This window comes from Rhinichthys klamathensis, unplaced genomic scaffold, assembly GCF_029890125.1.
Source record: "Rhinichthys klamathensis goyatoka isolate OS25496 unplaced genomic scaffold, OSU_Roscu_1.1 h1tg000241l_1, whole genome shotgun sequence".
Taxonomy (NCBI): Eukaryota; Metazoa; Chordata; class Actinopteri; order Cypriniformes; family Leuciscidae; genus Rhinichthys; species Rhinichthys klamathensis.
In genome coordinates this window covers 244,267-257,453 of record NW_026606763.1, presented here as the reverse complement: position 1 = coordinate 257,453, position 13,187 = coordinate 244,267, and the positions used below count along the sequence as shown (strand labels likewise).

The 13,187-nt window shown below is 38.3% G+C and overlaps 1 protein-coding gene across 1 annotated transcript in view; it reads right to left on the bottom strand.

The window, feature by feature from the left end:
* Nucleotides 1-2,453: 2,453 nt before the first annotated feature.
* The window catches only part of ahr1b (aryl hydrocarbon receptor 1b), a 50,051-nt gene continuing 39,317 nt past the window's right edge, over nt 2,454-13,187 (bottom strand). The window contains exons 4-11 of the mRNA XM_056265868.1: nt 13,061-13,150; nt 11,271-11,397; nt 10,558-10,691; nt 8,021-8,223; nt 7,774-7,883; nt 7,041-7,182; nt 5,360-6,869; nt 2,454-2,805 (exon numbers count right to left, since the gene is read on the bottom strand). Of these exons, the coding sequence (XP_056121843.1) occupies nt 2,644-2,805; nt 5,360-6,869; nt 7,041-7,182; nt 7,774-7,883; nt 8,021-8,223; nt 10,558-10,691; nt 11,271-11,397; nt 13,061-13,150 (2,478 nt within the window). The 3' untranslated portion in view covers nt 2,454-2,643. The remainder of the gene's footprint in view (nt 2,806-5,359; nt 6,870-7,040; nt 7,183-7,773; nt 7,884-8,020; nt 8,224-10,557; nt 10,692-11,270; nt 11,398-13,060; nt 13,151-13,187) is intronic.

Below are 13,187 nucleotides of genomic sequence, written 5' to 3'. Positions count from 1 at the left end.
AGTAAAGACAGCAGCCCCTCACGGACGACTGCTGTCACATATAATAAAACAAAACACAACATAAGTCCAGGCCTGTTCCTCTCTCGAGTCTCTCTGGGAACTTGGAACTCCAGGGAGTTTGAACAGGAATTTCATTTAAAGGTAAAATAAAATGAGTAATTGTACAGCAATGGGTAAATGTGCATTCCGTAGCAATTTCACCACTAAAAACGGAGAAAGTTTACGAATGCTGTTAAACTGTGTTGTAATAGTGACTAATGTAGCTGTTTCAAAATTTTATCGTTCACCTAACAAACGATTTAGAGCTTCACGTAGGCTAGACGGGTTACGCAAATAGTGCTCATGAAGTGAAGAAAGATTTGATTCACAGTTGACAAGTTTTAACATTAGCATGTTGCTAAGCTAACACTCCAATACTTTAAAGTCATCATGAAACGGAAATTGCGATAGTCTTTTCTTCCTTATTGTGATGTATATCCGAGTGAAATGTTTCTCAAACAAGAAAAAATGTAGGGCGGGACTTGATTTTGTCCAATGGGAATTCATTGGATCATTGTGGTTTGCTATTGGTCGATCTCATGTGAGTGACAGGTTGCTCTCCCACCAGTAAACACGTCATCAGAGAAGAGATGTTGCTGCACGAGAGATTGAAGGTATTTTGATTAGCAAGTTAGAAGTTTACGAGGCTACATGAATTTAACAAAAATCATGATGTGTGCAGATAAATTATTTATAATAAATGCTGCAATATTCAATAAACAATAAGAATAGTTGATTCTGATTTCATGGTGACTCATGGTCAACACTGTGTTTGTCTGTAGGACACACCCATCATTATGTCCTGCCCCAAATTCCTGTTGCAACAGGAAACGTTAGCCTGTACTGGTAGATGCTGTAACTTTATCTCCTTGGTTTCAGTAGAAAATAAATACAAATTGGGATCATAGGAAGAGAACATTTGTTAAATACGTAATATATGCACAATTTGAAACCAAGAATTTTTTTCAAATGACAAGATTCAGAAGAAATGATCGTGAGACCTGTTGTGATTGCACAAATTCTTTAATTAAAGGACCAAATTGTACATTTCAACAAGCAGTCAAATGACAAAAAGACAGAACTGCATTTGTACCTATCGTCTCGCCTACTTTCAGTGTGTTAGAATATTAAAATAAATCCAAACGTGATTTAAAAAAAATCAAACATGGAAAAAAAAAACATGGCAAATCATTGACATGGATGACATAATTTCTAAACAAATATTAAAACATTTAAATTCTGGAAAGTAAAATTTACCAGTATGGCACCATGTTCTTTTTATTTAAAGTGTAAAACTTCTTCTTAAAATATACAAACAGAACACATTACCTGAAAAAATTATACAATATTTACTCCAAAAAACATCTCTCTAGAAGCCTACATCTTGTGCCGGAGAAAAAGTAAAACCTGGTTAGGTTGCAGTGCTCTTTAAAATAGTGCTTACAACAATATGAAATAAGTTTTTTGACTATTTACAAACTTGTACTCTTTAAACATTTTTGTAAATGATTGTCATATTGTTTTCTCATATACGTGTTAAAGAAATTTGAATCCATAGATGAGCCAGTGGTAACTCTTATAAGAAATGTCTGTAAATACAGCATTGTACAAAGGGATGTACGATTTTCTTTACAATGAGACAAATCAAAACAAGTTTGTAATATATTACAAGTTGGCTTGTACAAAATTCCAATTGAGACAAATCAACCAATTAAAACAATTTAAAGTCAATAGAACATGTACAAGTCAATTGTATGTTCAAATTTTATGACTTTGCCCGATTCTAATTCAAATTATTACGCCTTCGTCGCGAGACTGGGTTGGTTCTGGAATCACTATACACATGAACACCTGTATCTAAAAGGTAAGTTGATTCGTAAAGTTGATCTAGAATCATCTTTCCATAATCTAATCTCACAAAATGTAACAGTGAGAAGGGTTCAGATCTACATGTGACATCTAGAGGAGTCTCACTCTTTTTCGTACTGCTAACTGCTTTATTATTGACATCTCGCATTTCTTTTTTCGTTAAACAGTCGGTTACACACTTGCTTTTTTCCATAAATAAATATGCATCCCAATCTTCTGTTCATATAAACATCAAAGTCATTTACTGCGATTCAGGACAATCAGTTTTGCAAGAGCTATACGTTGCATATACTCTCGACGTGATTTACAGTCACGCAAGCATGATTTTACGAACAACAGCTCGTGTTCATTGAATGAGGCCCAATGATTGGCAATTGGCGTCAACACACTCACACTTACATACTGTATGTTCAAACACGCACCTGTTACAGACGGATTATCACAAATTGTGATCAACTGCATCTGCCAACTGGAACATTTCCCTACATCTCACAAAGCAGCAGTAAATAATGACACTTAGAGAAAAAATCCCCCCCCCCAAAAAAAATCAATGAGAATACTATCACATTATGTTGGGTGGAGTATTTGATATTCCAGAGGTCAATCTGGCTCATTTGAATTTAAATTAATGTAATTCAAGTTGGTAAGCAAGTCAAGTTTTCTTTTAAAATGTTTTGTTTGATAGTCTTTCCGTGATTGGTGGCATCTCTACGGACGGATCTTTATCAAGTGTGTTCAGAGGTATAAACCAGTGGTCTGAGGGTCTGGGGGAGGTAGGAGGGGCTCAGGAAGGGGGTGGGGACTGTTGCCGGGTGTGGGCACTGCATTGCCGTTGGGAACCAAACAACTTCCTGAGTAGGCCACACTAGTGGAGTTGAGTATAAAGCCTGTCTCCATCTGAAAACAAACAAACAAAAACACAAATGTTAGAAGTATTTAGCTAAAAAGCTAGCTAAAAGTGAAAAGGTCCGTTCTCGCCATGTCGTAATTATGAGATTCTGACTTGTAAAAAGCATTTACTTTCGTGTGGAACACGATTTATTTTGCCATTGATTTGGCGGAACATCACGTGTTGTCATCTCGTATTTACGACATGGTGCGAATGCAGCAAATGTATCTAGCTAAAAAGGTTTGAGTGAATCTCATAAATGAACATTGTCCTTCAAAATGTCCAAAATCTGAATATAAAATGCACCACATGGCTTCTGTTAGGTTAGCTAAACATAGCTTTTAAGAGTCATATAGTGTTGATACAGAACAAAAAATCCACAGCAAGCAACCACGACAACTCATTAGCATTACTCATTAGTGACTTCTCTACTTTTGACCTAAATTATAGAGCTCACTTATGCCACTAGCACAGCGGTTGCTTATTTAAGTAGGTTAATAATGGCAGCTGGAAAACAGATGTTGCATTTGGTGGGGTCATTTAAGGTCTTCAAAAGATGCATTTGTAAACGGTCCTACTACTTGGCCCACTCCGAGTGGGATTCGAACCGGTGTGGGAAGTGGGTGTGTTAACAAGAACGCTACAGACCGCAGCCACTAGTGTCAGTCGCTAGCGCGCTTCTTGAGGCCAGGGAAGTGAGGTTTACATGCACAGCTCTTACTAGCCTATGTACCGTTACACATTCAACAGGATCACATATAGAAACACAAACTAATTGCTGTTTTTAGAAGCTAACTCATCAAAAATAACTACATTCAAGATAGACTTTGAAATGCATTCATAAACTTGGTTTAGCTTTATAACAGCAATAATTCTAACCCTCACTAATAATTCTGCTCAGAGTTTTAACATGGATCAACACCGAACAGACAAGACTGGATACAAGCAATTACAGGAATAATAGAAAATCATTTATTCATTCATTCATTTTTGGGATGATGAAGGAATGGTGTGCAGATGATAAGTAAATCCCTGGCAAAATCACAAAGCTCCAATAGCTAGTATTTGAAAGTGCAGTTTTAGTATGCATGAGGTAATGTTGATGCCGGATTGTAGGTCATAGCTGCTCATGCCTGACTGGGCATTTAAGCTCTATTCTCCTTTCAGCTGAGAGCAATGACCCTGAATACAGACACATACCCAAAGCCCAGAATTTAGTGCTGGACATAGACTGAATTGTCTCCCTTTCTGTCTTGCCTTGCCCTTTCATCAATGATTCACTTCTCTGTTTAACATCCTCATCCTCATTCCGATTTCCATATTATTTCTATCCATATCCCTCTTTTTTGTCATCAAAAGTTGCTCACATTTTCTTTTTTTTATATCATAACATGCATCTTTAAAAACTAGCCAATAAACAGTGCAAAAGTCACCACCACAATGTCAGGGCGTTGAAGTGCAACTGATAAGGTGTTCCGCATGATTTGTTAGCATGTTGCTAGTTTGTTACTCACAGGCCCAAGTCAAAACAGCCCACCCCAAATCTTTGAGGTCTAGATATGACTCTGGTCCCTCCTTCAGTCTATGTGTTTTTTTTTTCATATGTTTTGGTTATCTGACGGGTGAAGTGCAAGTCTAAATGCTTATAAAAGTAATAGCACCCCTCTTCCTCAACAAGCCACATGATTTTAGATATAATTTATGTCTGTAGCACAAACAACAACAGATATGTTATGCACCAAAGTTGTCTTAGCAAGCACTGCTTACAATCTACAGAAAACACAATCCCTATAGAACAACAGCATGGTGCCCTACATGTGGAAAGGCAAGACTGTCTGGATAAATGAGTGCAGACAGGGGCCCATGGTCTCAGAATATTGCCTGCTGCATGAGCGGTCCTTTTGTGGAGGCTTCTCTTCCTCTATCTCTCCTTTATAGCCTTGGGCTCCCCATTTACAATAGACTAGATGCTACAGTTGGCTGCCATCAGTACAGCGGAAAATGCTGGTGGGTTGACCTGGAAGCTTACACTCTTAAGCTGAAGATTACAATCTTAACCACAGTCACCATGATAAAGCAACACAGCAGGCAAAGCAAACATCCACCTGTGTGGGGCCCCACAGCGACTCTCCAGAGACTGACAAGACTTTGTAGGTCTGTCACTGTGTATTATGCAATCTCAGCACATTAGCTTTGACCCATCAGATCTTGGTCTCTTATACAGAGCACAATTAGGTCAGAGTGAGCATTTAGGCCAATGGAAATAAAGAGAGAGAAATATGGAGGGGGTGGAGTGGGCCATGTCAGGGTTTAGACCCCAGAATATCTTTAAACTACTATCCTAGACAATCCAAGTTGTCTCAACATCACAAACAATGTAAAATGGAATATTGTAAAGGGTGGTCAGAAGGAACCTTATCATTATATGAAATGTTAAAGACAAATTGACACAATTTCTAGTGTGTTATCCATCTATACCAAACTTGACAATGTCAATACCAAACAGGGTTGGACAGGGGTGTCCAATCCTCCTACTTGGAGGGCATCTTCTTTAATTCTTACCTTACTGTGGGTGGTGTCATGGGTCAGTTCAGAGCCGTAATCTGTCAATGAGGGAAGGTTTGAAGGTGTGACTAATCCCAGGATATGCTCCAGAGAGGAGTTCTGTTTGGTATAGGAGGCGTAATAATTGGGTGCGAACTTTGGCTGCTGCTGCTGTTTCTGATAACCCTGTTGATAGGACGAAGACCAGGCCATGGCTGCCTGAAACTGCCCTGCATCCACAGCTGAACTGCTGTTCATTGTAAAATCCACCCCTGAATTGTCAGTCATATTGCAGTCAACACGGGTACCCATTGTCTGTGTGTGTGCCTTTTGGCCATTGGGAAAACAAGGTCGATTTGTGACCAATTGGTCTGTGAAGTTGTATCCATGCCACTGGGGATCACCGTAGACCCCATTCGGAGGGGTGTCACTATCTTCAACTGTTTTCTGTTTATACTGGAATGGGACAAGCAACTGGCTGTGCTGCCATTGCTGTGGCTGTGCTTTACTAGTTATCTTGTCACCAAGTTTAGAGTTCAAGTTGGCTTGTGTGTGTTCAGAGACCCAATGACCATTGTGTTCAACTGGTACTGAGTTCACCAACAATGTATCATGCTGGTTAAAAGTAGTAGTCTCAGAGTCTGTTGTAGACACCTGAGGAATTGGCGCCTGGATCCAACTCTCGGTTTTATGGCAAACCGACTGGCCATTGAGATGTTGCTGCATACGCTGTGAGAGATGAATTATGGGTGCTATCTGTTTTTGAGGCCAGGAAGGGACGTGAGGAGCAGGTAGTGAGGAAGTAACTTGAGGAGCTGAGTCGGAAGCAGAACATGGCTTTGGGGGTTCAACAGAATCTAATGCTGCGGCAGGGTTTTGAGCATCTGCCGAGTCCTCTATCCGGTTCTCCAGAGAGTCGTGGACGTAGGAGAGGATTTCGTTGTTGGTGAGAAGATCATTCAGAGATGGTATGTAATCCGGTTCCATCTCTACTTGGATCATCCTCTCATCCAGAAGCAGCAACTCCAGGTCCTCTGCGTTGAGTCCAAGATTTTCCAGGGCACTGAATAGCTCACTGTTAGAGCAGCTCTCCTCAGTTTCCAGGGACAGAGAATCTAATGTTGCCAGTAGTGGGTCAAAACTTGATGGCTCCTGTTTGGAAACTACAGTTACACCATTCTGCACCGGATTCCAACTTTCATTCTCAGAAGAAGAGAAAGTGCTAGTCTCTCCTTGCTCATTGAAGAGGCTACTGTGGAATGACATTCTAGGCTCCATAGCAGGCTGGCAAACATAAACAGACTCGTCCTGTCTCATCATGGCTCCCAGCAGAGAACTTGGGTCCACATCATCCTTTGAGCTTTTGTCCACCTTTGTCTTTTTGGTTTTGTTGTTCTTGCCTTTGCCCTGAAGGGTGTCGGGGAAGCCTGGCATGGGGTAGCTGATTTGGTACAGCATAGCTTCTCCAGTAGCAAAGGTGAAAGGATGCATAGATCGCTTCCTCAAATGCTCTCCGCCCTCTTCTTCTCTGAATAAATAAATACAATAACTTTTTCAGTGGACGTGTAAAAAGTTCTTTCATCAAACTCTTGCTAATTTGCCATGCTATTTAACAGTTCAAAGGTGAACACTAGCATGCAACACAAACATTTTGTTTACTGTTAACAGAAGTATAAATGGGTATTAGCCTTTTACTCACACAAGCGGCCTCTGGGTGGCAATGATGTAGTCAGGCTTGCCATTTTTGTAGACAAGTCTAGCATTAGCTTGTACCCATTTCCAACGGTTGTCCTTTGTAAGCAGTCTAAACACAGTCAGGCCGCTTTCTCCAGTCTTGATCACTGCAAAGGACAATGCAACAGTTTGTAAACCCAGTTGAAATGTATAGACCAGATCTTAATCTGCTATAGACTGTTGGTTCCATATTCAATACTGAATTTAGGGCTCTAGTTCACATGTCTCTCTGCTCTTAATGACTCATCCATTCTCCTTCATAATCTATGGGATTATGGGAAAACATTCCTCTTCCTTTCTCTTACTCTGTCTATTTGTCTCTTTTTTACTCTTGCAGTAAACCAGCAGAGAAAATCAGGATTCACCAAATCCACACACATCTTGCCCATAAAATTGACATTATCAATCGCCTCCTGTGAACCACACTGAATGAGGGGACTGTCACTTGTTCAAGTATTTGTCTAAGCAAACAGGGTTAATGTCTTTTAGTGTCACTATAGTTTATTTTAGACACCAAGCCTTTGGCAACTATGTCAGCATGCATCAGCAGAAAGACAGTTCAACATAGCTGTTTCTGAATCTCAATTCAGTCAATCACATAATTGGTTAATTGAACTTGAAGGTTAAATTGAACTTTCTTTCTGAATTGAACAATAAAACTCTGAGATGACAAATCTGAAGAAATCGGAATATCTTACTCCTGACATGGTTCTCGGCGCAGTAGAGCATATCGGCTGCATGGATGAACTGATACCCTGAACCTCGAACTCGCAGCTCTGCCTCTGTGTAGCCAAGAACGATTTTACCCCTAAAACACAGGCAGAACCAAAATGTTCCATTTAATATGGTATTACGAAGATACCGTATGACTAGGATAAAAACACTTTTACACAGTGCATGTTATTTTGTATATATGTATATAATTAAATAATTGATCATCATTACTTAGCATCACAGGCCATTGGTGTGAAGTCCAACTTGTGTTTGGTTCTAAAAATCATGTTCTTGGTTCGGATCTCCATTATGGAAGGAGGCTGTAGGGGCGTTGCTATGGCAAACAGGGCGAGCTGGGGTGGCATTTGGCCTCCGTCATCCAATCGTCTGTTCTGTCCATGCAGGAATTTCAGACGCCCTAGAAGATTCAGGGCCTTAAAGGGGCATAAATGAAAACAAACCTTGAAATATCTACTATACAAAACTGCATAACGTGAAAAATATCAAAGTGGAATTTGATATTCAAAGAGGATGTACTGTATTTAAACTTCTAAAATTTAAACTTAACAACATCTAATTAAAAATATTTAAAATACATGGCAAGTACAACAAAAAGAATAACAACAATATGCCATGCAGAACAAACAAAAAACCATGTCGTATTACATTTGCATGAATGCACATGTAATGCATATGTACATACACAGTTGGAGCTAATGATTTTGTTGGCATACCCTTGGTGAACCACATAATTTGTCTCTGACTCAATGTGGCAATAGAGTTCAAGCTAGGTCATCCATCAATAAAGGTTGTACGACCTGTCTAGAATGTGTCATATCTGAATGTTTTCATTTTTTGTGACTGGTTACTAAACCTTACACCTTTTGTTCTGATTGGCGGAGATTATGACATCCACGAGTGAGTATTTTATGTATGTCATCTGTGATTTATTTAGTGTCATCTATAAATATGCACACACGCAAAAAAAAACCCCACTACACATTTCATGGCTGGAAGGCACTCTCGACAACCTATTTGTCATGTCATTCCATTTCTGGGTGAGCTATTCCTTTAAAGGAGTAGTCACTTTCAAATGAAAATTAGCCCATGATTTACTCACCCTCAAGCCATAGGTGTATATGACTTTTTTTTTTTTTTTTAAATATAACTCTGATTGTATTCGTCTGAGAGAAGAAAGTCATATACACCTAGGATGGCTTGAGGGTGAGTAAATCATGGGCTAATTTTCATTTTAAAGTGAACTAATCCTTTAAGGCTTGTAAATTTTGTGGCGCCTTGTGCAATACCTGATTTAAATTAGTCCTGCTTATGTAAGGCTACACAACAAATGCCTCATAGTATGTTTACACGACAACGATGTACTAAAAACGGTAAAGTTTTTCTTTTGCATCTTTCGCATTCGTAAAAATACGTTTGTAAAAACGATGACATCTGCGAAATCTGCAGATTTGAGAAAAATGACTAAAAACACTGTATTCTGCTGCCACTGCCAGGCTAGTAGTTGGCAATGTCACTTTGTAAAGAAACACTACGCACATATAGACTGAACACGTAAACTACGCATGTGCATGACGTTATCGTTTTCAAAAATGCACACTTTTGTAGTTTACACGTGGACGATAACGGTATCCTTTTCAAAAACTTGTACTTTGAAACCTGTTTTCAAATGTTTGTATTTTTCAGGCCCCCAACATATGGTTGTTGTGTAAATGAACGGCCAAAAAGTTGAAAACGGTGTCGTGTAAACATCCCCTTGGCAATGACTTCATGAAGTATTCATACAGAGACACGCATTAGTCACATTAGTGATGTCTATATTTAATTTGACGCAAACACAAATAAGGCTTTCAGTGCGACTTTACGATTTAGGGGTGTGTCAACTAAATACTGATGGTGGAAGCTAATTGGCCATAATTGCATTTTCATTGTGAACCTCCCAAGAGAACTTAACGGTTGCATTCTAAAATACCAAGCGGACCAAAAAATAAATAAATAAACGTAATGGAAAAGAGCTTGAGGTTGCTTGTATTTATAGTTCATACTAATGAATTTCTCTAAGCACACAGGGAGACCCCTGTTAGCTTTCCACTCCTGACAAGCTAAGTGTAGTCATGCTATTCTTGAGGGAGATTGATTTGGTAAAGATGGAGTGGAGAGGAAAAAACGTAAATGACTGAGAAAATAAAGGCTAAGAGTCCAGAGAATCCTGCAGAGTTTTGCACGCATAGTCATACAGATATCTTTACTTTACTACTGCATTGCCAAGATTAACAAAGAAAGAGACAGCTGTCTGGCTGGAGAAAATGAATGGGAAAAATATTTTCGGAATAAAGACTGCTGAGAGAGTCAGTGGTCACTGTTGCACTCTATAGCTAAAGTCTGATTTTCCTCAAATTAGCTTCAATTTAGGCTAACTGGAACAGGTTCTTGTACTTCTTGTTGTTTTGCTAATTTTTTCTAGCACAAATTAAAACCTTTTCCCCATGACCCTATTGCTCCTTTAAGAGGGATTACAGAGGTGTTCCAACAATTCTGATCTCTGGCAGCAATCCGACACAAGTGCTAACCTAGATGCTAACACACTCTGTAATCTGGAACATCGGGGCTTAGAGACTCTGAATAGCAAGATATATTCCAACATATGAACATTTCCTAATATTACATTAGCAGTTCCTATGTAGACAACTCGTTGGGTTTTTAGAGCGCCAAAGGAAAGCTTTAGCCCAGCTTAGCTAGTTGACACTGACCAGGAATCCAGAGGAATTGTCTAGGAGGCATCGGAAACGACAGACAAAATTTCTCTCCAGGAAAGAGGAGTTTTCTGGAGGCAGCTGGTCAGGGTTGCACATCACCAGAGACATACTTGGGGCAGGATCTCCATCTAAGAGAAACAAAGAAGAAAGACACGCTTTCAGACTTGGTGGCGTGTCTAGAATTTTTCAACAAGGGGTCATCATTGGATTATCCAATGACCACCATTTCTGTTTTTATCCTTTCTGTTTGCTGTTATCCTTAATTAAAATGGACGTTTTAGTGACCATAACATTTATTTTGTAACTCCAGGAGCTTCCACTAAAGGTCAAACCACCCTCGTCTCTCATTATTTAAAAAAACAAACAAAAAAAACCCCCTCTCTTTCATTTTCAGTTACTCTCTTCTAACTCAGGTGCTCTAAACTTGTTCATTTGAATATATGTTTAAATTATTTGGGTCTTTTATCAATAATTTGTAATGAATAATCATATGTTTTGGTTTGCGTCCATCAAGTTCCAAATAAAAAAAGGAATGAAATGAAACCCCTTTCGTTTATAAAACATGAATTCACTGGTTTATCAAAACATAGGCACTGCCACATGGTTATTTGATACATAAGCACATTTCCGCTGAATTTCGAGCAAAATTAACTATATAAAAAACAATATATAGTGCTACCATGATATAAAATGATATATTTCCTTACCTTGTGAGGATTCTTCTGTCTGTTTGCTGGTTGGAGGTGGGTTCAGAGCCCAGTGCAAGTTGTGTCTGAAGGCCTGCTGGTCTTCAGTATGAATGAGATCAAAGACATTTTGATGCATCACATCCGTCTGGGTGATCGAGGGACAAATGAAGAGGGACAGTGTGAGAGAAATAATGTTGAAAGGATGCAACATTATTTTATGGGGTTTTTTCAACAAAAATTTCAGGGCCAATTACAGATATATCAACAAGATATACAAGATTTTTTAAATGTTTTTGAAAGAAGTATCTTATGCTTTTGATCAAAAATACAAATTATGAAATATTATTACAATATAAAACAACTGTTTTCTATTAGAATATATTTTAAAATGTAATTTATTCATGTGATGCAGAGCTTAATTATTCATTACACCAGTCTTCAGTGTCACATGATCCTTCAGAAATCATTCTAATATGCTGATTTGCATATTAGAATGCATATATTTGGATATGCTATATATATATATATATATATATGAGTGTGTATGTGTATATACAGTATATATGCATTTGTACACATACATATATTATATATTTACAAACCTTTATGTTAATCGCGATTAATTGATTTGACAGCACTACTATATATATATATATATATATATATATATATATATATATATATATATATAAGAACAAAAGGAGGACAGTGTAAGCACATAAAATAAATAAGTAAAGTGATGTCATAGTTGGATAATTCATAAGTAAATTATGATGAATTGGATTACACCGTGCCAGGCTGAATCTCAGAGTAAAGCCTATTTGATTAAGCTCATTCAATTTCTACTGCATTCAAGCTGTTCCTCGAGAGACACCGCAGTATTATTCAGTATTAGGCAGATCTGATGAGTATATATGTGTGTGTGTGTGCTAAGAATAGATATGAGAAGTATAGAATGATTATCCAACAGCTGAGCCTGACGTCATTTTGATTCTGGGAATATGTACGTCGTACAGGGGATACTTATCAATCAGATTAAAACTGTGTCCTGACCTTAGTTACAATGTGAACAGACAAATTACACGCCATGCAAAACTTGTTACATCACGCCTGATTTGGAAATAATTTAGCTGCATAAGCAGCCTACTTCAAAATAAAGGCCAATTCACACTAAAAGAAATGCAACAAAGCAGCATTCTTTTTTTTACACTTTTTAAAATTTTGTGTCGGAACATAATATGGAGAAACATTTTTCATTTAAATATGTTTAGTTAGTATTTCATGAAGAGATAAACGGCATTATCCAATCCCAAAATTCAGGTTCCAATGATATTAACCTAGCTGTATATTGGATTAGTATTATAACAGTGACTGTATGATAAATACAGTATCGCTGTGTCCGAAATCAAATACGTCCCTTCTATATATTATGAAAAAAAAAAACAGTGTACGCCAAAAGAGTAGTGTGTCAGAATACATAGTATTCGAAAAACAGTAGGCGACTTCCGGCGAGATTCTGAAGTGTGCATTCGATGGACACTTTACTATCCCATGAGGCCACGGGAGAGGATTTATGAATGGCAATGAAGTAACGCAACTGATGCTGGAAGGTCACGTGACAGTAACAACATGACGGATGTAGTATGTCCGAATTTCATTCATACTCCTATTCCTACTATATAGAGCATATTTTTTAACCATCGAGAAGTAAATTCAAATTCAAATGTAGTACCTACCTACTCAGACAGAACGCGATTTTGGACGCAGCGAATGTGTTTATGTAAGAGACTGTTGAGAAGGATAATTACCTGGTGGAATCCTAAATAATCCTGGATGGTGTGAGAACAGTAGAAAACAATCCCCTCAGCAGTGACCACCAACACAAAGCCATTGAGCGCCTGTGACCATACATGAACGAACAAAGAAACACAGAAA